Source organism: Gossypium hirsutum, chromosome A02 (genome assembly GCF_007990345.1).
Source record: "Gossypium hirsutum isolate 1008001.06 chromosome A02, Gossypium_hirsutum_v2.1, whole genome shotgun sequence".
Classification (NCBI taxonomy): Eukaryota; Viridiplantae; Streptophyta; class Magnoliopsida; order Malvales; family Malvaceae; genus Gossypium; species Gossypium hirsutum.
Window position 1 is genome coordinate 31163226 of NC_053425.1, and position 23887 is coordinate 31187112.

Sequence of the window (23887 nt, forward strand, 5' to 3'; positions counted from 1 at the left end):
CCAATTACATGTATCGCATCCATAATGAACTCAGACCAACTCAACAAACTCGGATGCTGGCATCCATAATGAACTCGGACTAACTCAACAAGCTCGGATGCCTCATACATATCACGAACCCGGACCAACTCAACGAGTTTGGATTTCTAAATTCCTAGTGACATGTCACTTTTATCCTAGACTATTCCTAAGGTTCAAACGGGAATTTTCCTCACTTGCACAAGGCATACTTTGTTGTACTTGCTCGTGATGTCGTATGTAACGGCCAATTATCATTTATGCTTTCATAACAACCACTAAATATATAACTCATAATAACAATAAAACATTTATCACATAATATCAAAACATTAAGAACATGCTACAACACCACATTATTTGCATATGCACTTACCTCGGTACAAAATGATGGTAATCGGGCCTAATTGTCGTATATTTTACTCTTTCCTTGATCAAGACTCGGTTCACATTTTTTTTATCTATAATGCCAAATTTAACTTATTTATCAATTACATTATTCAAATCAATCCATAACTCATGCTTTGGTAAAATACCCTTTTTACCCCTAACTTTTCACTTATTTACGATTTAGTCCCTAGGCTCGTAAAATGAAATACATGCATTTTCTTTGTTACCCAAGCTTAGCCAAATTTTCCTTGTACTCATAACAGCCTATATTTTCATTAAAAATTAGATTTTTATCACTTATTTTACATCTTTTACAAAATGGTCCCTTTAAGGTGTTTTCATGAAAAATCATCTAGTAAAAGATGTTAAACACATATCAAACTATCATATTCTTCCATTAAACATCAAAAAGACAAACTTCTCATGCATGGGTCAAAATTCCAACATGAACCCTAGCTTAAAATATAGCTAGAAACAAGAACATCATGTTACGAGGATTTCAAAAATGTAAAGAACATTAAAAACGGGGCTAGAACGGACTTACTTCCAAGCTTGAAAACTTTGGAAACCCTAGCTATAATTCTCTATAAATTTCAGCAGCTAAGGAGGAAGATGGAAAACATTTTCACTTGACTTTGCCTTTTTATTTCATTTAATTACCAAATGACCAAAATGCTCTTAGGGTTTTTCTTTCAAATTTTTCCTATGCATGTCCATTTTTGTCCAAAATTATAGAAATTGGTCAAATTGCTAATTAGGACCCTCTAATTCATATTCTAAAGCAATTTTATGCTTAAAGCTTCTAGAATGCAAGTTTTTCATTTTATTCAATTTGGTCCTTGAAATTCAATTAGACATTTTTTGCATAGAATTTCTTCATGAAACTTTCACATAAGCATGCATTCATATTATAGACCTTATAGAAATCATAAAATAATAATTTTTATCTTGGATTTGTGGTTCGAAACCACTATTCTGACTAGGCCCTAATTTGGGATGTCACACAAAATGAATCAAATGTTACCATAAGCCAATACATTTGGCTAAACCAATATGACATATAACAAAAAGACCAAGCCCCTATACATGCCATACTTAAAATATTGATACTAACTATACCCAAATGTCCAGTTGATAGTGTGATCGAGCCTCCGATGTCCTTCGATGCCTGAGCTAGCTTGGCAATACTATAAGAAAATAAGAAAGAGAGGGGAGTAAGCATAAAGCTTAGTAAGTTCACATGCAAATAAATAGCATCATAATCATATGTATAAATACCATTGACCTAACATAGTTTACTTATGTATTATCATAAATTCCTAAGCATAGCTTAATTTGTAAACATAGCTTACTCAATTTCAATCTTACCAAAAGTTTATCACATATCGAGCTCATTCGAATGAGTTTATCACACATACCTGTACCAACCCGTAACACATTGTCATGTTTCCACATCATTGACTTACTCATCGAATAACTCACGGTTTACCCGTTGAACACTCGGAATACTATCGGACACACAGAAAACTTGAATAGAGTGCTTCAAACGTAGCCACATGCTACCTCAAATCATAATCACACATCACTCACTCTCGAGCTAATCACGGGCCTACTCACAGAAGCTTACAATCAGTACGTAACTACTCGGGCTGCTCACACAAGCTGACAGGTACCCACAACACATGCCAGACTACCCAGCCACTACTAGAACGTACAAGACTAGCACTCGGATTCACATAGTCACATATACACATAATCTCATGAGCTCATAATCACATTAGTTCTTAGTGACATGTCACCTGTATCCTAAACTATTCCTAAGGTTCAAACGGGATTTTCTCGATGTCACATCTTTGTCGAACTCGTTTACAAAGTCATTCTCATTGACCATTATGTCATTCATTCACTCATCATAATAATTAAACATAGAAATTCATACATTAATAAAGCATTAAAACATTATTCAACATTGCATTGTTTACATATGAACTTAACTCGGTGCAAAATGTGGACAATTAATTCAATTTAGTCCAAAATCTTGTTCTTTCCCCGGTCTTGGTCCAGACTTCGTTTTTCTTGATCTATAATAGAAAATTTAGCTCATTCAATCTTCACATTGTTCAAAATAGTCCATAAATCATACTTTGAAAAAATTACACTTTTACCCCTAAACTTTCACATAATTACAACTCACCCCCTAGGCTCGTAAAATGAAATGTGTTCATTTTCTTTGATACCCAAGCCTAGCAAAACTTATATTATACTCATATCAGCCCACATTTTCTTTCAAATTAGATTTTTAAATACTTATCTCACCACTTTTACAAAAAGGTCCTTTTTAGGTGTTTTTATGAAAAACCACTTAGTAAAAGATGTTTATCATGCATCAAACTTTCATATTCCTCATTAAACATCAAAATACAAACATGAAACACATTGCTCAAATTTCATACATGAACCCTAGCTCAAAATATGGCTAAAAATGGATAGATCATGCTTCAAGGACTTCAAAAATGCAAAGAACATAAAAAACGAGGCTAGGATTAACTTACTTTCAAGCTTGAAAAGTTGAAAAACCCTAGCTATGGAGATCTTGAGAATTTTGGCTATGGCATGGAGAAGATGAACACAATTTTGACTTGTTTTTCCCTTCTTATTCTTTTATTAACCAAATGACAAAAATGCCCTTAAGGCCTTTCTTTCAAAATTTTCCTATTCATATCCATTTTTTATCATAATTATAGAAATTGGGAAAATTACTATTAAAGGACCTCTAATCAATAATCCTTGCAAATTTCATGCTTAAAGCTTCTAGAACTCACATTTTGCAACTTTTGCAATTTAGTCCTAAATGTCAAATTGGACACTTTATCAATAGAATTTCTTCATGAAACCTTCACACAAGTATATAATCATATCATAGACCCCATGAAAATCATAAAATAATTATTTCTATTTTGGATTTGTGGTTTCAAAATGTAATAGCCCAAAATTGGGTCTAGTTGGAACAGAGGTTTTGAGACCACAAAATATGAGATAAAAATAATTATTTTATGATTATTTTGAGGTATATGATATTATTTCATGATTTTGTGAAAATTTCGTGAAGAAATTCTATGCATAAAGTGCTCAATTTGAAGTTAGGGACTAAATTGAATAAGTTGCAAAACTTGCATTCTAGAAGTTTCCAGTATGAAATTGCTTTGAAATATTAATTATGAGGTCTTAAATAACAATTTGACCAATTTCTAAGTGATGGACAAAAATTGGACATGGATGGAATTTTTGAAAGTTTAGTAAGGAAGGGCATTTTGGTCATTTGGTAATTAAAAGAAATAAAAAGCTAAAATAAAGCCAAAACTTACTCATATTTTTCATGGAGGCCGAAATTAGCATGGGGGAAACCATGGCTAGGGTTTTCAAGCTTTCCAAGCTCAATAGTAAGTCCGTTCTAACCCTGTTTTTCAAGTTCTTTACGTTTTTGGAATCCCAGTAATTTGATTAAGCTTATTCTAGCAATAATTTAAGCTAGGGTTCATATTTGGAAAAATACCCATAGGTAAAATGTGTTTATTTTGATGTTTTATGATATAATATGAGGTTTTAAATTATGCTAGACAACTTGTGCTACTCGGTTTTAAGTGAAAACGAGTAAAAGGACTTAATCGGTAAAAATACCTAATAGTCATAAGTGTATGTTAGAGTGAGAATTTGATGTTGCCATAGAATAGAAAAGTGATCAGCATGTCATAAAACATAAGAATAAGGGATGAAGTTTAATTCCCGAGCCTAGGGGCAAAAGTGTAAATATGCAAAAGTTTAGGGGAAAAATTGTAAATTTTCCAAAGTTTGAGTGAAGGACTGTTTTGAATATTACATTAATTAAATAAGTAAAATATGATGTTTTAAATCTCAAAAAATGAGATTTGAACCTAGAATGAGAGAAAAATCGAAAAATGGGAAAGTTGGTTAAATGGCCGTTTTAGTATCGAGGTAAGTTCATATGTATAATAAACATTAATTTATGCATGTTTCAATGTAAAATTGATATATTTATTATAATTTTCGAGGTGTTGAAAGTATGTAAGTTGGTATGATAATAATACAGCAATAATGCTGTAATTTAATTTGAAAGTTAAATTTAGTGAATTAATTGAATTATGTTAAATTAAATGATTATGATGCCAAGTTTATGAATTGATTTAAAAATATGTCTATGGTACATGAAGTGCATTGAATTATCATACATAAATGTGATTTCTATGATTATGGATATTATGGGAAATTGTAAGTTCATATGATTTTTAATAAGGCAATGTGTAATTTAATGTTATTGCCTTGATATTAAATAAGATGTAAGTTTATATGTAAGTAATACATCAATATTACTTGTATTATGATATTTTATAATAATATTGGAAATATGTTTGTGGATAATTACTTGATTGGTGAAATTGTTGGAAAAGAGAGAGAAATCCCAGTTGAACCTTCGGAAAGATTGGATGATACAGATAGTATGTAGCTAGGTCACATGTATGGTGCTAAGTGCACATCATGTGTACAAGAGAGCTACAAGACATTATGATGTAGCTAGGTCGCATGGATGATACTATGTGTACACCATGTAGATAAGAGAGCTACGAGATATATGTAGCTAGGTCGCATATGTAGTACTAAGTGCAGGCTACTATGCGTACCCGATAACTTCGATCACGTGTGTAGTACTAAGTGCAGGCTACTACATGTACCGGATAATTGGTCGCATGTGTAGTACTAAGTGCAGCTACTATGCGTACCAGATAGTTTGGCTACATATGTGGCACTTATGTGCAAACTTTCCATGTATCCAAATTATATTCCTAAGTGTTCAATGGGAGACTCTCTATGTATTACTTTGTGAGTGTTGTGATGAATAAGTGCAGGAACTTGGTTATGTGAATGATGTGTTCATTAAGTGACCAGGATGTGGTAAGATTATAAACAAGTAAGTTACACATGAGGATGATTTTATGGTGATCTTGTGATCACGGGCCTATACTTGTGATGTATGAAATGTGGTGAAAATGATTTGTGATATGTATGTTAAAATGAGGTTAATACAAAGTGTGAAAGGTGAATTAGCAATAAAACTATTTTAGACAGTAGCAGTGACGTGATTTTGAAAAATCACAAAAAATAGTAGAAATTTAATCAAAGACTGAATGAGATATCAAATTAAAGCTTAATAACTATATTTTTATATAAAAGAAACAAAGCAAGAAAAGGAGTTATATATTTTGAGATATTTATGTTTTTGTGAGGCTGGTTCAGAATGATTACGTGATCCCCTGTTTTGACTTTGGAAAATCACAAAAATTTGGATAAAAATAATTAGAGGCTCAAACTTATATTTTTAAAATACCTAATGAGTCTATTTTCAAGATAAATCAACAAGAACATTATCCGAGTTCTGTACTGTGAGATAATTAATTTTAGTGAAAAGAGGTCAGAACTATCAGAAAGTGAAACAGGGGAAATTTTAATGAATAAACTGTACTAATTAGATAAACCAAAAATTATGAAAATTTTATGGTGGAAAGATATGTGAGTTTAGTTTCAGAGGAAATTTATAGATCTTAATTTCGAGCTCCGTAGCTCGAATTATAAATAAGTAAGTGACTATGACTCGTGTGGACAGTTTGATGTGAGCATTTATTAGTAAATTGTGAAATCGTACTTACAAGAATGCTATATACATTAAGGATGTGGAATGGAAGGGAGGAGGAGGAAAATAAATATATGTGGAATACATGGAAACTATGGTATATGAGATATTGATATAATGAAATAAATGATATGTGTTTATAAGAAAACAGAAAGAGAATAATATGTATCATGACATGTATATATATATGACTAGTCTCAATGTAATGCTTGTTGGGTATGGAGTTGAATTGAAATGTTTCAGGCAAACATGTTATTCTGTGCATCTAAATTGTGGTATTTTTATAAAGATATGATCTAGCTTTAAATATAAATGCTTGATGATTAAGCTGAAAATACTTGGTAAGATGATAATCTTGGTATAAATGTATAAGTGGTACTATAATAAACAAGGTAAAATGAGTATGAGAGACACATGTATGATGACATACAAATGCTATGTTTGTGGTTTAATTGAGAATGTTTAATCATTAAATGAATACCATGTTATATGCTTTTGATTTTGTATAAGTGTGTAAGAGATTAAGGTTGACCAAAGCTTGGAAAATAGCCTAGGTATATTCTACACAGGTAGAGACACGACCATGTGTCTCAGCCGTGTATGGAATACGACTTTGGGACACGGGCGTGTGGAGCCTTAAAGTATGAAATTTCTAAGATTTTCGTAAGTTCTCGGTTTAGTCCCGAACCCTTTCTAAAGTATGTTTTGGGCTCCGTAGACTCAAATAAGGGACTATGTGTAAGTAAATGAACGTTTAGAAATATGAATGAAATTTTATGGCCCGTATTTTAGTTTAATGTTTGTATGTTTGTCCGGTAACGCCTCGTACCTTATCCCGAACTCGGGTACGGGTAAGGGGTGTTACACAAAACCACTATTTCGACTAGACCCTAATTCGGGATGTTACAATTTTGATGTGGTTCACCGATCTTCAAATGAGGGACTAAAATTGCTTGAATTACTAAGTAGCTCTATTTTTTCTCTTGATCTTAATTTTACCAACTTAAACAAATTAATCCGATTTATCTCTCGATCTCACCGATTAATCTGGGACTAATGACATTCCCTTAGGAGGAATATTCCCTTAGGAATATAACTTCCTAAGTTTTTAGGTCTATTCAATTTAGTCCAATTTATTACGATTTAGTCCATTGTCCAAAAAAAATCAACTTACTCACATCTCCATCAACCAATCCCCTTTTTTGGTTTAGCTACTCATGCTGAAAATAAAGAGAATAGGCATGGAAATAAAAGGCAAAGAAAACATTAAAGTAAAGTTTAAAAAAAATATAAAAGTTTGAATTTTTATGCAAGAAAACTTAAAAGAACATTAAACTAAAGGCATTCAACAAGAAAATCTAAAACAATAAACATAAAAAGAACAAACTTTAGTTGATTTAAAGTAAAAGAAACTGAAATACATTAAACTAAAACCAGAAATATCTTACAACCAAGGTACAGCAAATAAACCTAAGCTACAGTGATAAATAACTTAACTTAAACTAAGAACACTAAGAATAAGAAGTAAGTCCAGAAAAATAAACCCTAAACTAAGAAAGAATAAGAGAAAATAAAAGTCTTAGAAAAGTTGTAGCAAAACTAAAGAAAACTTAGAGGAACTAAAGTAATGTGTGTGTCTCTTCTCCTCAACCAAAATTTGCTATTTTAGGCTAAATGCTAATGAAATTTTGTTACCAAAATTGCCCCTACACGAGCATTGGGTGATTGATAGATCAGGTGGACAAAGATTATCCTTTTTGTCCAATTTTATCCTCCTCACGATGTCGGTGTCACAATACCTAGAAGAGGATATCGTGATACCCCAGTTAGTTTCAAACTTATGGGTTTTCTTGGAGGTGAATATTGCAATGCCACTAAAAGGTGGTTTCCAATCTTCTATCTTGTTGGAGGTATCGATACCCTTTTTTTACTATTGTTTTGTCTTGTTTTCAACCTCCAACACTTTCGTACACCACTCAACCACATGTTAGGTCGCCCAATGACACCATTGGCCAAATTAGTTCACAAAATGAGTAAAAGTGAGACATTTACACTGGTTAACTTAAAATCTAAAAATTACAAAAAGAAAAATCTATGAAAAAGACGTTACTTTGCTCAAGAGTAAACTTCTTAAGTAAATTAGGAAAGCCTAATTTGCCATATCAAATTGTGGCAGATCAAGCAGAATGTGCATAAAGGGGTCAAATGCAAAGGTTGGTGTATAGTTATCAGCCAGAAATCAGAAAAGTATATGCCAAAGTCTGAAAGGAAGCCCTGAATCTTCAAGTCGAGGAATTCAACAACTTTTAAAGGTAATATTGGTTGAGACTCACTAAGTCACGTTGAACTTATGGACGTCTATTTGTAATGCAGTTTCTCGGAATTGAACCAATACACCAGAAGAGGCCACGCCAGGAATGTGCCAAGATGACAATTCGAGGTGCGACATTATGCATATAGAGGAGCACTCTAGGGAATATTAAAAATGGTACTCTATGCCATGAATAAGTTTGTTTTAACAAATATTTAAGTTGTAATGTCTTATACTTCTTTTGATAATCTATTGTAATTAATAAACATTTCTTTCAAAATCTTTTGACTTAAAAAAATATAAATAAATAAGAAGTATGCCTAGTATGATTTTCGCCAATTGTAAAATTTTTTTCAAGTGTTATGTATTGTGGCATCCTATTTCTAGGTCTAGTAAATCAAGTCGAGTATAGGGTGTTACACTAGTAAACGGACTCGAATACACATGTATCTCTGTTACTCCAGTTGCTTGTCTGAGCTAAGTATACTCGTGTCAAGTTATCAGTCCAGGCTAAACCTTTATAGTGACATGTCTAGTTTCTTATCCAAGCTGAAAATATACATGTTAGGTTGCCCGTCCGAGCTCAACCTTTAAAATGGCATTAGATTACCAGTCTAAGCTAAACTTGTGTCACATGTATCTTCGAGTCCGTAACAAATGCTGGATCTCGGTAACATCTGTAACCAATCCTGTACAATAGTGCACAAAACCCTATTTACATGTCAATCAAATCTTACCTTTACTAAGTTCAAACGAGCATCTATTGCACAAATTAACACTTCTTTACAATTTAGTCCAAATCTCACATTTTATACCAATTTATCACCAATTAATTTGCAATCAATTATATATATACAAATAAAACTCATAATTATTTAAACACATAAATATCAAAACAACAAATAAATTGAATCTCCAAGGACTATTCGATAATTTTGGTTTTTCCCTGATTTTCTAGTTTGATTCAATTCTTGATCTAAACAATTATTTTAAACAATTCATCAATACCAAAATTTTTTATATCATTCCATGATATGCATGAACTTATTTAATTCCAATTTTTGAATGCCCCTTAAATTTTGCATTTTATTCAATTTAGTCCCTGAAATCGAAATAGCCATGTCTTTGAATTTTGAGCCTCGATTTTAAAACTGATTATAATTACATTCATTTTAGTCCCTCTACTATCAATTTTTACTGAAATTTCACATCAATTTGACAATTTATTCACTTTAATCCTTATGTATAAAGCTAACAATTTAAACATTACAATCTAGACCTTTTTCATATCTAAGTTTAAAATCTATCAATTTAACACCAATTTGTTTAAGAAATCAACAATGGAAACTTTCAAAAACTTTAACAATTTTTCAAATTGGTTCATGGTCTAGCTAAATCAAGCTCTCATGACCTCAAAAACATAAAAATATAAGAAAATGACTTAATTTACTTACTAATGGAGGTCTGAATGTTTCTTGAATTTTCTTAGGTTTTATTCCTTTAACCTATGAAAAAGAAAAGAAGATGGAGAAGAAAATAAGATGAAATATTTTATTATTTTAAGAAATATTTTATTATTTTAACTTATATTGTTTAATTAGTGATTAATTAACTAATTTAATTATCATTAACATGGTTCAATTTATAATAAACTAATCTTAATTAATATAAGTGGGATATGTCATCAAATGCAACTAACTCATGTTGCAAAATGGTTTAATTACCATTTTAGACCTGTGGCTAATTGTAATTTAAGTCCATAAGTCTTTGGCCAATAAAAAATCTATAGCGATAAGACTTTTATAATTTTGTCTTTATACCTAAATTAAACAATCTATAGACAAAATTGAGGGACCAAACTTTAATATGTTTTTATACCAACTCCGTAAATATTCTTATTTAATATTTAAAAACTCGATTTACAGAAATAGGGTTCCCAAACTACCTTTTTCTGGCACTATTTAAAATCTACCTGTTACATGATTACTATTTCAATTAAACTAAGCAAATTATGAATATTTGATAAACTAAAACAATGAAAATTTCCAAATTTCTCAATCAATTTTAAAGACTCAGAACTTTAACTTCACCGAATCTAGTTAATCAAATATCTCACATTCAATTATTCAATCTATGTAATTACTAATCCAATATTCAATGACATTAACTAGACTCTACCAGTACCTAGCTAAATTAATCCCCCTTCCTCACTAGCTAAATTCGTATACTAGACAAGTCGGGTGAAATCACTAAGAAAAACCCTATTGGGTTGACTAAGGCATCAATTGTATTCCCATCCTAGCGACCAATTAACTCGTTCGTCAACACTACTAAAGTTAATCCTAATCTATTAAGTCTAGATCTCAACCTTAATTTTCTCTTCCAAGAAAAATAAAGATTATCAAATTAATACAACTTGGTGGTTGGGCAAGCAAATTAAATAAGCCTTGGAATGAATAAATAATTAACAAGGATCAAAATAATCAAAAAGAAAATAATTTAATTAACTAAGAAATATGGTTCATTATTATTCTAAGAACATAAAGTTTAGTTCATATTGAGTTGAAAAAACTACACAAGAAAATATTTAAAACAAACTTGCATAAATAAAAAGTAAAAAGAAACAATCTAGAGAGAAAGTAGTTATAAAATTTATGCCAAGCGCTCTAGATCTCTTTTTCTTCTTGTCTTTGCAAGTTGGAAGTTCCTCTTAATGCGAGAGAGTTGTTCTTTATCCCCTCAAGTTTCTCCCTCTTTTCCTCTTTGTTTTTTCCTCTTAAATCTAGTCACCCTTATTTTTTGGTTCTTCAATCACATCGCTTCATTGCATGAAGAAGTTGTAGTGGAATGGACTATTTGCTACCAAAATTTCTAATTTCAAGAGCGTGCTCCACTACATTGAATTAAATTTGGTGGAGTAAAAGATTTTTGTTCACCACTTTTGGCTCTTTGCTCCAAGTTTTTTATTCTTCATCTATGACCAAAAATAAAGAAAGAAAAATAGTAAATGAATCCGAAGTAATTATAAAAATGATAAAAACAAGCAAAAATAAAATAAAAAATAAATAATCTAAAAAACTATAAAATGTAATAAAAACTAACCTAAATGTTAAAATTAACTCTAAAAATAATATGAAAATTATACTAAAATAACTCTAAATATGAGAGTTATCACATCGCATGCAATGCACATGATATAAGTAGTAGTATTCTTAAAGAGTTGTAATATATAATTCAAAAAAATGAAGAAAAAATAAAAGGGTATGGAAGCCCAGCAGGCTTGGAAAGTTATGGGCTCCAATCCAAATATGGGATTCTAGAGGGCAATAATATTTAAATTATTTAACACTTGCTTTCAGAAGACGGAATAATAACCCATCAAATTCGGCATTGTATTAGAAGTTAGCATCAAATTCAGGATTCAGGGCAGATCAGCCATGCAACAAGGAGATTTGAGCTCCTCCTATTATCAACCTTCAAGCCCTAACACCTCCAACCCATCCCAATTTCATCACTCACCTTACGCATCAGCACCGCCTTTTTCCCCTTCCGATTACCAAAATCCTGATCCCTCTTATGCTCCTCCGCCGCCACCTACTCTGTATTCGCAACCGTCTTTCAATCAGCATCCGATCTCGCCAACGTCGGCTCCCGCTGCCCCTTCTTTCCCGCCTTATGATTCACCTGTCTCCCGGCCACCTTATTACCAGCCTTATGATCAGTATCCTAGCTATGTACCTCCTCCGCCAGACTCCAACCCCAACCCTATTCCGCCAGACTATTCAACCCCATATAATCAAATAGGATCATCACAATCCTCTGTCCCTCCTGCTTATGACAACCCCTACGATAATTCCATGAAATTGGATCAAAGCAGTGGCAGTTATTTCGACGACAAATTCGGAGCACGTTATAACCAGAGCAGATACGATATGGGACCCGATCTCTATGGTAAGCGATATGATAGCTATCCACCCTTCGGTGATGATGGTGGATATGGTGATGGGGTTTATGCTTATGAAGGAGGAAAGGTGGAGCCTTATGGAGCACGTGGCACAGCACCAAAATCATCGACTTGGGTCCAATTCGACGATTATGGGCGGACCATTAATTTCCCTTCTGGGAAGGACTCGTCAGGTTCATCTTCTGGTAAGATTGTGAGGGCGGTGCCTAAGGCGGAGACCCTGGAAGCCGTAAAGAGTGGGGTCCAGAAGTTTCGGGTTAAGTTGTTGAGTGAAGGTGGAGGAGAAGGCCCCATGGATGTACTTTGCCAGGTAATTCTTAATTAGAATTGGTTGAAATTGATTTACTTTTGTCTGGAAAGATGAAGTTCCTGGCATCAATTTCAGTATGATGAATTATGTGTGAATTTAAACTGAATGGCTAAAATGATTTGGAGTTTCGTTAGTTCTGTATGGTTAATAAAACATTTTAGTTCATATTGGAAGTGTCTAGTTCTGTATGGTTTATTTATATTGTTGTTCCTATTGACATTAATTGCAGAAAAATGTGTTCTTATATTCATCCAGTACTTTAGACTCATAATATAGCTTAATCTTTTTGGTGTCAGATTGGTTTAGATGGTATTCGTATGCTTGACCCTAACACCAGCCGAACTTTGAGAATATATCCCATTGAGAACATCACAAGATGTGAAGTAAGTTACATAGTATATAAATTTTTAATTTTTTTTTCCTTCCTCAATATGTTTTACTTTGTAATTTTCTCTTTTAATGACGTGGCCATTGGGTATATTTTCTTCTTATGTAGGTGACCGACACATCTACTTTTGCATTCTGGTCGAAGAGCTCTGTTGACATTGAACCAAGATGGATCGGGTTGCAATCAAACAGTTACACTACAAACACCCTTCTGGATATTGTAACAGCTGCAACTGTACAGGTTGGTGTCAGAGAGTTATAATTTTCTTAATTTCTTATGAGAGTAAATTGTTTAGTTCTATCACTTCTTTATTATCATTATTCCCCCCCCCCCGGGGTCATGGTTGGTAAATTCTCTAGAGGTACAGGTTGGTGTCAGAGAGTTATAATTTTGTTAATTTCTTATGAGAATTAATTGTTTAGTTTCCTATCACTTCTTTATTATCATTATTCCCCCCCCCCCGGGGTCATGGTTGGTAAATTCTCTAGAGTCATACTTTGGATGAATTCTGCATTCCTGCAAATGGACACAAAAGCTGGCTTAAAATGCACACTCGGTAAATAATTCATATAAAGACATACACACACATATGTACAAAGTCTACTCATTTCTTTTCAGGAGTCTGGAGAAGGAAAATAGTGAATTATCATTTTGCATGGTTTATTGTAGCTTAAGAAATATATAATCTGCAAGAATAATTACCATTCTCTTAAAACGACCATTAGGAATTTGACAAAAGTGCCTATCAGAAGAGAGAGCAATGGCAATATATTCTAGTTCATTTACAGCGGTCAAAATTTTTAAAATAATTAGCCTTTTAGTCATGTGAAGGATATGGAAAATTGTCATGCTTCTTCTATCAGATTTCTGTATCCTTTAGGCTGTAGTCATCTGTGTGTTTCTAGTGTTTGAGGCTCAAAATGTTTTTCTTTGGAGATTTTGTTGCTTTCTTTCCACTAATCCTCTATCATGTATGGCTTGATTCTTTTTTCATTGGTTGTCCTCTGATTGGTACTTCAGAAATGCGTTCACACTTGCATGTGTAAGTCTTATGACTCTATTCTTTCACCTTTTAATTTCAGGTCAAGGAGATGGGTGGGAGAAGTCGGCCTTATTACTCTCTAAAGACTACTGAACAACCTTCAGAAAAGAAGAAAGGATTTGGTGATTGGATGAACTTGATGAAGCCTGGCACCGAGGAGAAAGATCATTGGGTAAAAATTAGGGTCCTAAGGAAGTTTTCCGGTCAAATAGAAAGAATATTTAAAAAGTTCATAATGGGCTTATTTATGCATTCTTCTTCTGGTTAGGTCCCTGATGAAGCTGTTTCAAAGTGTACTGCATGTGGAACTGATTTTGGAGCTTTTGTGCGCAAGGTATCTCATTCTGTGTTAATGAAAAGGGTTCCCTGCTTGTATTTCTTTTGGATTCAAGTTTAATGCTCTATTATCCTTTTTTCTTTCAGCACCACTGCAGGAACTGTGGGGATATTTTCTGTGACAAATGTACTCAAGGTAGAATCGCTCTAACTGCTGATGAGAATGCTCAACCAGTTAGGGTTTGCGACCGATGCATGGTAAGCTTATTTATCTGCTTCTTATAATTTCTTTCAAAGCTAAACGGTGTATGTTGCGGTTTCTCCTGTTCATGGTTTTCACAACCAGTTAGGTATTGGTGTGTGGTCATTACTCTGGGTCAAGGACATATTATATAGGTTGTTTACTCGCTTGATTGAACATGTAAAGAATCTGTATTTCTAGCTGCCGTTTAATTTTAAGCCTATCTTTGGGTGACTGACCAATGGAAGGGTTCTGAAGGATGACCAGTATCTACTTTCCTGTGGTTTAACCATGAAATATTTTCCCTGCTCCTTTATAGCTTTTCTGTTAGTGGTTTAACCATGGAAGGGTTGAGTGCAGGAAAGAATGAACATATAATATTACTCGTAATCCCTTTCTGGAGAAAGGAATTGTCATATGTAGACTTGCTATTTGTCTTGGTCAATATAACTTTAACATTTAAGCCTATTGTTGTGTTAAAGGCTGAAGTGACTCAGAGGCTGAGTATTGCTAAGGAAACAGCAAGTAAACCTGCTGCTTTACAGAGTCATGAGGATCTTGCTAGGAAGCTTGAGGTATGCCTTCGTATTAAGATTGATGATTATAGTGTTGATCTTACATTAATTTATTAAAATCTGGATCAGTTAATCCCATGAATTGTTTGGTTGTGATGATTTTATAAAACAGGAGATGGAAAAAAATTGCAGAGCATCATCAGGTAATTTCTTGTACCCTGAGTGGTGTTTTTATCATTTCCACCCATCGAAGAAATTAAATTACTGAACTTAAATTCAATAATTAACTTTTGAGTTATTTTCACGAACGAATATTTGTATATTATTATATTAGTGAAATAAAATGCAAAAGGTTTACATATTTATGTTTAGTTTAAAGTGTTTCCTGGATAATGGAAATTTGACCCTTCTGAAATGGACAATTTAATTTGATCTTGATGAAATGGTCAGGTTCCAAGTCAGATGGATCTGGTAGACGGATGAAGGAGGTTGCTTGTCCTATCTGCACCGTTCATTTGCAGGTGTGTGTGTGTGTGTGTGTGTGTGCAATCCATGGTCATTTCTGGATTGCAAAGCGTATATTGACGTGTTATGTTGTTGTAGATTGTGTGTCTGATTTGAGCGAGAAATGTTGCAGGTCCAAGTTCCCAGCTCAGGTTCTGAGACAATTGAATGTGGGGTTTGCCAGCATCCTTTCCTTGTTAGTGCCCATTGATCTTCGGTCACCACCCAACCTTCTTTAATTATGTCAATTAATTTCTCCTTCTATTGATTTCATTATTAGTCATAATTTGGATTAGTCTTGTGTATTCCTTTTCATTGTTCTAACTTCTAAATAAAAGACTAAACCCTGTCAAATTTTCCAGTTCTGTGTATATTAAGTTTTCTGAATCTCGAGTCTTGTCTGTGTAAAGTTTGACAGATCCTTACTATAATAATTATACTTTGTTCTGTAGATTGTTTCTTTTAATTCTCTTTTCTTTTCTTTTTTTTCCTTTTTTTTTCAATGTATAATGATAAATCTTTAACATAAAAATTAAGCTAAAATAGATTATTGTAAAAGTAGAATGATTCCAGGCAGAAAGAAAAAAAAGAGAAGCTGAAATAGCGTCAATTGAAGATTTTAGGCGATCTCCTCCAAATTGAAAATTAAGGTTGTGAATGATTTAGGGAAGCAGTTCTTTTAAGAAACAAATAGCTTCTTTTTTTTTAATTTAAAAATATGTTGTAAATGAGAATATATTTTTTAAAATATGGAAATATGTTTAATATTTATTTCTTTACAATAAAATTATAAGACATAATTACTAAATAAGAAATAAAATTAATTTTAGATAAACATAAATGATGGAATAGAAATAAAATAATTTTATTTTAGTCAATTATATTTTTATTTAATTAAAAATTGAAAAAAATTACATCATCTGTAGCCTGGGACCTGAGTTGGATTTGGTATTCAAAGAGCGTTCGAAAAGAAGAGTTTAATGACTTCAATTAGGATTAATTTATAAATAAAAACTTCAAATTTTGATAACATTTTTAGTGAAAAACAAAATAAATATATATCTATCTATTTTTTAATTTTTCAGTAAACACGGATATCTAAGATTTGTCCATTTTTCTAGAAAATCAAAATGAGGATATGCGGTGTCTTTTTAAAGATTTTAATGGGAAAAAATATTGTAAAAAAAATAAAAATCAATTGAGCCCAGACTAAAAGCAACTAGTTATGTGATTGTTGACGTGAAACTTCAAAAAAATATTGACATGGACTGTGGATCAATGTTGTTGAAATTGGTTTGAATCCCTCAAACCATGAATTGATTAATATATTGGCTTGGAGTAACGTGAAAAATTAGATATTAAGAGTGGGTTTAGAGCAATAGTACAGTGCGGTGTGTTTAGTTTTTTTTTTATCTCACGTTACAATATTACTATAGTATCTAATCTTAACACTATCGCTATTTTTACACTAATCGTAGGTAAATGCACTACCCATCCAAACTCACTCTAAAAAGAATCACAATTGAACAATAAACGATGAACTAATAAAAAAACGATTGAATTGATTTTTCTATTTTTGAGTTGACCCAAATTGAAAAAAAAAACGCATTTACCCAAAACCTTTAAAAATCAGTTCAAATCATTTTAAATTTTGTTAAAAATGTTTTTGGAGTCATAAGCTAAACAAACACTTTTGAACTTTAAAAGTGTTTTTAAACCTAAATGTAATATATTTTTTTTAGCTTTTATACTCTAATATATTTTATGTAATATTTATATTAAATAAATAATTATGCTTCTACTTAAATTTATTTCAAATATATAAAATTATATATTTAAATTTATAATAATTATATTTTAAATTATATATTCAAATTAAATTTTACAAATAATTAATATTATTAAAAATATTTAAAATTTATATTTCATATTTTAAAATAATTTTACTATTTTAATATAAATTTATTTAATTTTTATTTATTGAAATAAAAATTACTTATGAATTAAATAAAAATAAAAATTCAACTTAGTTTAGAAAAAGCATCATGTCAAATTTAGCCTTTAACATTTACATTTTTGCTAATTTGGTCCTTTTTTTTTTAGCTAAATTTGTTCCTTAATCTTTTAAAATGAGTCAAATTTGATCATCAACCTTTTAAAAAAGAGTCAAAATTATGGCTTTTAAACAAGCAAACTAACTAAAATGTTAAATTTTGAAACACTGCAACCTGCATAACAATCCACATGTACTCCATGCTTTTTTTTTAATTTTTGTAAACTTTTTTTTATTTCTTTAATTTTGATTTATATTTTTTATTTTTATAAATTTTGATTTATTTGTTGGCATGACATATAAGACAAATGATAATTATGTTAGTATGATGTGCACATTAACTGTTATGCAATTTGTCACCTTAACAACGTTGAAAATTAATGTTTTAATAATTATTTTCGTTAAAAAATATATTTCACTTTTTCTTTTGAAAAGTTAAAGACTAAATTTAACTAAAATAAATAAATATTAAATTGACAACAAACGTAAACATTAAAAACTAAATTTATCATCACACCTTCAAAAAATTGCAAATTTTAAATTTATGAGTAGAAAACTGAACCAAATAGAATACAAATTTTAAAAAATATAATCAAATTGAATTTGAATCAATTTTTATTCTTGGCATAATTGTAAAAGATATCTTCAATGTTTATGAGTTTTTGGGTTTGAGCCCTTAACCTTTTTTTTTTTAGATTGACACCCTCAACTTGAGTTGATTGTCAATCAACCATAGCTAAATGATATGTCAAAGATGCTTCACCAATTTCAAAGTTGCCTACCCGTTCTCTAATTTCTTTCTTCCTTTCTTTTTTCTTTCTTTCCCTCTACTCTTGTAGTTTGCCCATCTCCAACTCCAATAAGCCCTCTTTTTCCTTTCTCTCCACACGAGCCAACTCCTACCATGCCGCCTTCCCTCTCACTCCTCACCATCGATCTCCCCACAAACATCTCAAAACTTTCCCCATCTCCATATCTATCCTCCTCCTCCTTATTATCATCCGTAACGTTCAGTCCATCTCTTCTAGCCCTCATCAAGCTGGCCACAAGCACAACCAAAGGCTTAAACGAATAAGACAATTGACTGCGAGCGTTATGTCCGCCGTTGGATTTCACGATCACGTTCCCAAAATCTCCGGCATCATCATGTTTTCAAAGTCTGTAGAACCATCACCGAAGTCTTTAAGAAGATGTTTAAGGAGAGAAGGGAGCGAGGAGTCATATTCATTTTCTTTGTCACCATCCTTGTAAATCATTGTGGCATAAAGGTCCGCTATTTTCGACAATTATGCCTATTTACAAAAGATAATTTCATCAAACACTCAAAATTCATTGCAACCAAAAGAATAAAGAAAAAACAAAAAGAAAACTCACTGTTGTAACCCATTTTCGAGTATAGATTGCTCTTCTATAGTCCAATCCACGGAAGTACCATGAAAATACCAAAACCAAATCAAACTTAGTTAAATAAAACCACTAATCAACCTCCCTTAGCTCTTCCAAAATGTAATTGAAACCTCCAACAAAAAGAAAATAACGCTCCACAAAGCCTCTTCTTTGTCGTTTTGCCTTTTCAAGAGAACCCAAAACGAAAACAAAAGAAAATCGACTTAGATACTGCTAGATCTAGCAAAAAAAAGAGAGAAGCAAATGATTAGAAATCTATGGCTCTAATTTTTCTCTCTCAAACACTATAATAAATAAGCCAATGTGAAAATATGATCGATTGATGGTTGGGCACAACAATGATGGTAGCTAGAGGTAGAAGAGAGAAATAGGAGAACAAAGAAGATGAAAACAAAATGTTAAAAAAGAGAGGCAATTTTGTTAAACAATTTTGTTTTCACAGATGATGTTATCTATAATCTTGTACTTATGTAGCACGCCACATAGGTTACTTCGTTGATTTGCATTTTGATTGACAGTTAACTCACATTTACCATTAAAATTAAGTCGATTTCTAGAAAAATCGTAATTTTGAGAATGTAAATAAAAAAACTACTAAAAGCCGAAACTAAGGTATTTTTTTACAATTATGCATTTATATTTACGCTCACTCTTACTGCAAAGCATAAAAGAAATAAAAAGATACATAAAAACAAGGGTTATCTTGTCATTTGTTAACCGTCTTGTTGTATAAAAAGGCGCGTTCTTGAACGGACGTTGTAAATTCGGTTAGTCCTCAAATAGTTCTCTTTCATTTTTTTTCCCTTTTCGGAAGGAAATTTGTCAAAAGTTTATCAATCTGAAAAATATTAGGAATTTGGTATTATTGGATTGACCTTTAGGATTTTGAGCTGGAATTTTTCTTGTTTAAATTCAAGAATGGCGAAAGTGAGACATTCTCGATTCACAGCGAAGAAAAGATTGACAGTAACACTTGTATTATCGATCTTGTTTATGTTAACAATCGTTTTGTTGATGCTTTTGGGATTAGGGATTTTCTCCCTCCCAATGACCACCGATGATTCTTCGTTATATGATCTCACTTCTTATAGACGCATGGCTTCTGAAAGGTAAAGCCTTCGTCGCATTGACACCTCTTTTCATTAGCATTTTCTAATTGTTTAACATTTGCGCTGATGCAGAGGAAGATTGGGAAACAGAGGGGAGAAGTGCACTCAAGTCCTTTCTTGGGAACCTAGAGCTTCCATTTATCATAATTTCTTGGTTGGATTCTTTTCTTTTTCTTTTTTAATCTTTATTTTACCTAAAATGTATCAACGTTTCATATATCCTTGAGATTTGTTGGTCAGTATCAATTATTTGAAATTCCCAATTTCATCCCTTTGGTTTAATGTGCTTACGGTACGAAATTTTCCTTTGAACATTAAAAGAATTGCAATTATCCCCCCCCCCCAAAAAAAAAAAGACGGAGGAAACCTTTAAAATCCCTTTTCTTGTTACTAAACTAATAGAATTCTGCCTAGTTAACACAACTTGCTTTAATAATCATGATCCTCTTGTAGTGCTGTTCAGTATCTTAATTTGTTACTGTTTGGATTATTCATTTTACTTCAAGTATATATATATATATATAAAGCTAAGAAAGTTGACGGCATATGTATTTTAGTAGTAATAATGATGGTGATGATGATGTTGATAATATTTTCCACTCAAAATTTCATTAGATGTAATACTTTCTTACTGTTTAAACTCATTTGAACAGTCCAAAGAAGAATGCGAGTACCTAATAAAAATTGCTAAACCTTTCATGAAAAAGTCCAGTGTTGTTGATAGCAAAACAGGGAAGAGTAAAGATAGCAGGTTTGCAATTCTTATCCTTCCATCTCTATTTTTGTTGTAATTATAAATGCTAAAGAAAGATGTATACTGAAAATCAATTTTTTTTTCAAATATAGTTCTAAAACTTATTTGAGGAAGCCCTGTTTTGTTTGAAGACCAGTTTATGTGTTGAACACTGGACCCAATGTTACATCTTATGACGTTAGACTTGTACTGTTCACAGGGTGCGTACAAGTTCGGGTATGTTTCTGAAAAGAGGGCAAGATAAAATTATTAGTGATATAGAAAAAAGGATAGCAGAGTACAGTTTCATTCCTATAGGTATGAGATTCTAACACAAAGCATTACATTCTACAGATATTATCCACTGAAGCAATAATTAAATTCCTTTTTTGTGCAAAAATCTGTTGACATGTTCTTTTCTTCCCTGTAATCTCCTGGTTATGAGTCTCAATTAAACCTTAGCGGCCACATGCAAACGGGATACTTATATAATTTTGGTAAACATATTTTTAATGTCCTTTTGCAATTAAATGGATTGTCCTTGTTTTTCCAATTATTGCTTCTTTCTTTGGCTGATTGTTTTCTTTCCTTTCTGATGAGTTTGCTAATTTCATAATCTACAGAGCATGGAGAAGGTCTTCAAGTTCTCCACTATGAAGTTGGACAGAAATATGAACCACATTTTGATTACTTCGTTGATGAGTACAATACTAGACATGGAGGCCAGCGTATGGCTACTATGCTCATGTATTTGTAAGTTTTATAATTTTCTCTGTACATGCCTATGGAAACTGAACCCAAGTTAAAGAAAAAGAAATGTTACCGCTTACATTAGTCAACGCTACTGATGCAGGTCAGATGTTGAAGAAGGGGGGGAGACGATATTTCCAAATGCCAAGGGCAATATTAGCGCTGTTCCATGGTGGGATGAATTGTCCCAATGTGGCAAAGGTGGTCTTGCTGTGAAGCCTAAGATGGGTGATGCATTGCTGTTCTGGAGCATGAAACCGGATGCCACAGTAGATCCTTCAAGTTTGCATGGTTTGCAATAAATCCCTTACCTACCTTTCTTAGGTTTTTCTTTACTTGTATGGTTCAAGAATGATTAAGCAGTTTTGCATTTCCATGGGAAAAATATCTGCAGCCATACTATAATATTGTGACACTCACGTTAAAAAACATTTCTCATTCATCACAACTTTTAGTTATCTACAGCCAAATAAACAAAAGAATTTAACTGTCTTATGGCTGGTGGCAGGTGGATGCCCGGTGATTGTAGGGGATAAATGGTCCTCTACCAAGTGGATGCATGTTAATGAGTACAAGAAATGTAAGTATAGTGGTGTTTTTTGAGGATACATTACCATAGAGAAATGTAAGTATATATGCTAATGGTGGAGGAGTGTTTTTTTGAGGTCATTGGGATCTTAAAGTTTGAGACTGGTTCAATATAAAGATAGAACTATGGAGCTCAAGTTCTTATGCTTGGTTCGAACTTAATTTTCAATGCTAATAAAAACAAAAATGTACAACTAAGCTTGTGAGTATTAGTTATTCGAATTTGGCTCACTTAATTTTAACCATTGCTAACAAAAATAAATACTCGTTTTTTAAGTATAATTGGTGTTATTATTTGTAGCTGTTGAATCTGATAGGGGATGCTTTTTTCTTGACAGGATACCTGGCTACAAACGTCATAGCGGTATAGTACTGATAAAAGTGTGATTCAGATTCATGTAACTCTTTACACTGCGGTCCATTATTCTTCAACTTTTTTGTATCTTTTGACCTAATTTATATACAGATTCATATTTGTTTCGGGTGTTTCCCCATGGTAATAGTGAGAAAATTTAGGAGATAGGAAGATGGGTGGCAGCCTCTAGAAGTTTAGAAATTACATTATGAATGAATACATATCTTTTGTTGTGGTTGATTTATTTTGCTATCAAAAGCAAATAACGATGAAATGCTGAAAATAGGTGGATGGATTTTAGATTTCCAAGATTTTATTATTTTAATATAATCTGTATTTGATATATTAAAATTGTACCCAAAATGAAACAATTTATTTGTGATGCTTATTGTATATTTACTTTAGTCAGCGAAGGATTATTTATATATGTTTTTTTAACATGAATATTTTATGACATCGTTAATAATTTAATTTTAACAGAAATTAATAAAAATTTAACATGATTAAACAATTCCATAATATAAATAGTACAAAATGTGAAATTTAATTCAATAATATGTAACACCCCTAATTCCTTTCCGTCATCTGATTAGGGTCATGGGCATTACTAACAAATCAAATAATTAATTAATCATAATCAACATGTAAACTAACCATTAACATTATAATATACAAGGGCAGGTCATGACAATCTAATACTTTCATACTAAAATTTTAAACAATCGAATAACTAATCATTCTATTTAATGCTAAACTTGGTCTTCTACTGCTACACTCTTATTACTATTTTTCCTTTCTTGAATGCTAGAAGTCGGATACATACAAGGCTATTCCAATTATTAGCATCAGAGTATTGGTCCATACTCCGACTATGATTATCTTTTTAGTTTATCTTCAATGATTTAACAGCCCATTTTTCAGTGGTGTCAAAAACAATAGTTTTGGGGCCACCAAATCCGACGAGTAAGTTTATAAATATTATTATTTAATATTTACAAGTCAAATGTGATTTTTAAAAAGGTTTTTGATTTGATAATTTATGTTATATAAGTGATTTATTAAGTTCAAGTAGTTTTAGAAAATAAGGTATCAGGATCTTGTTTTTGTAAATTGAGTCTTAAATATTTTTATAAATATTTACGGGGTGTCATTGAGGTGGTATTAAAATTTCGTTAAAAAATTTTAACGCTTCGATGGTTAATTAATTAAAAAAGATCAAATTAAAAAAA

At 31.9% G+C, this 23887-nt stretch overlaps 2 protein-coding genes across 2 annotated transcripts; both read left to right on the forward strand.

Annotated features, from left to right (window-relative positions):
• Nucleotides 1–11785: 11785 nt before the first annotated feature.
• Nucleotides 11786–16114, forward strand: LOC107951339 (protein FREE1). The gene is made up of 10 exons (XM_016886348.2): nucleotides 11786–12697; nucleotides 12994–13080; nucleotides 13194–13325; nucleotides 14168–14299; nucleotides 14396–14461; nucleotides 14551–14661; nucleotides 15127–15219; nucleotides 15332–15362; nucleotides 15610–15680; nucleotides 15797–16114. The coding sequence occupies exons 1-10, from the start codon at nucleotides 11861–11863 to the stop codon at nucleotides 15872–15874; spliced, it is 1638 nt and encodes a 545-aa protein (XP_016741837.1). The 5' UTR covers nucleotides 11786–11860; the 3' UTR covers nucleotides 15875–16114.
• A 3763-nt stretch (nucleotides 16115–19877) lies between these two features.
• Nucleotides 19878–22921, forward strand: LOC107951338 (probable prolyl 4-hydroxylase 3). The gene is made up of 8 exons (XM_016886347.2): nucleotides 19878–20232; nucleotides 20305–20386; nucleotides 20886–20983; nucleotides 21186–21283; nucleotides 21589–21718; nucleotides 21819–22006; nucleotides 22224–22295; nucleotides 22642–22921. Coding segments are annotated over exons 1-8 (861 nt in total). The 5' UTR covers nucleotides 19878–20041; the 3' UTR covers nucleotides 22644–22921.
• Nucleotides 22922–23887: the final 966 nt, after the last annotated feature.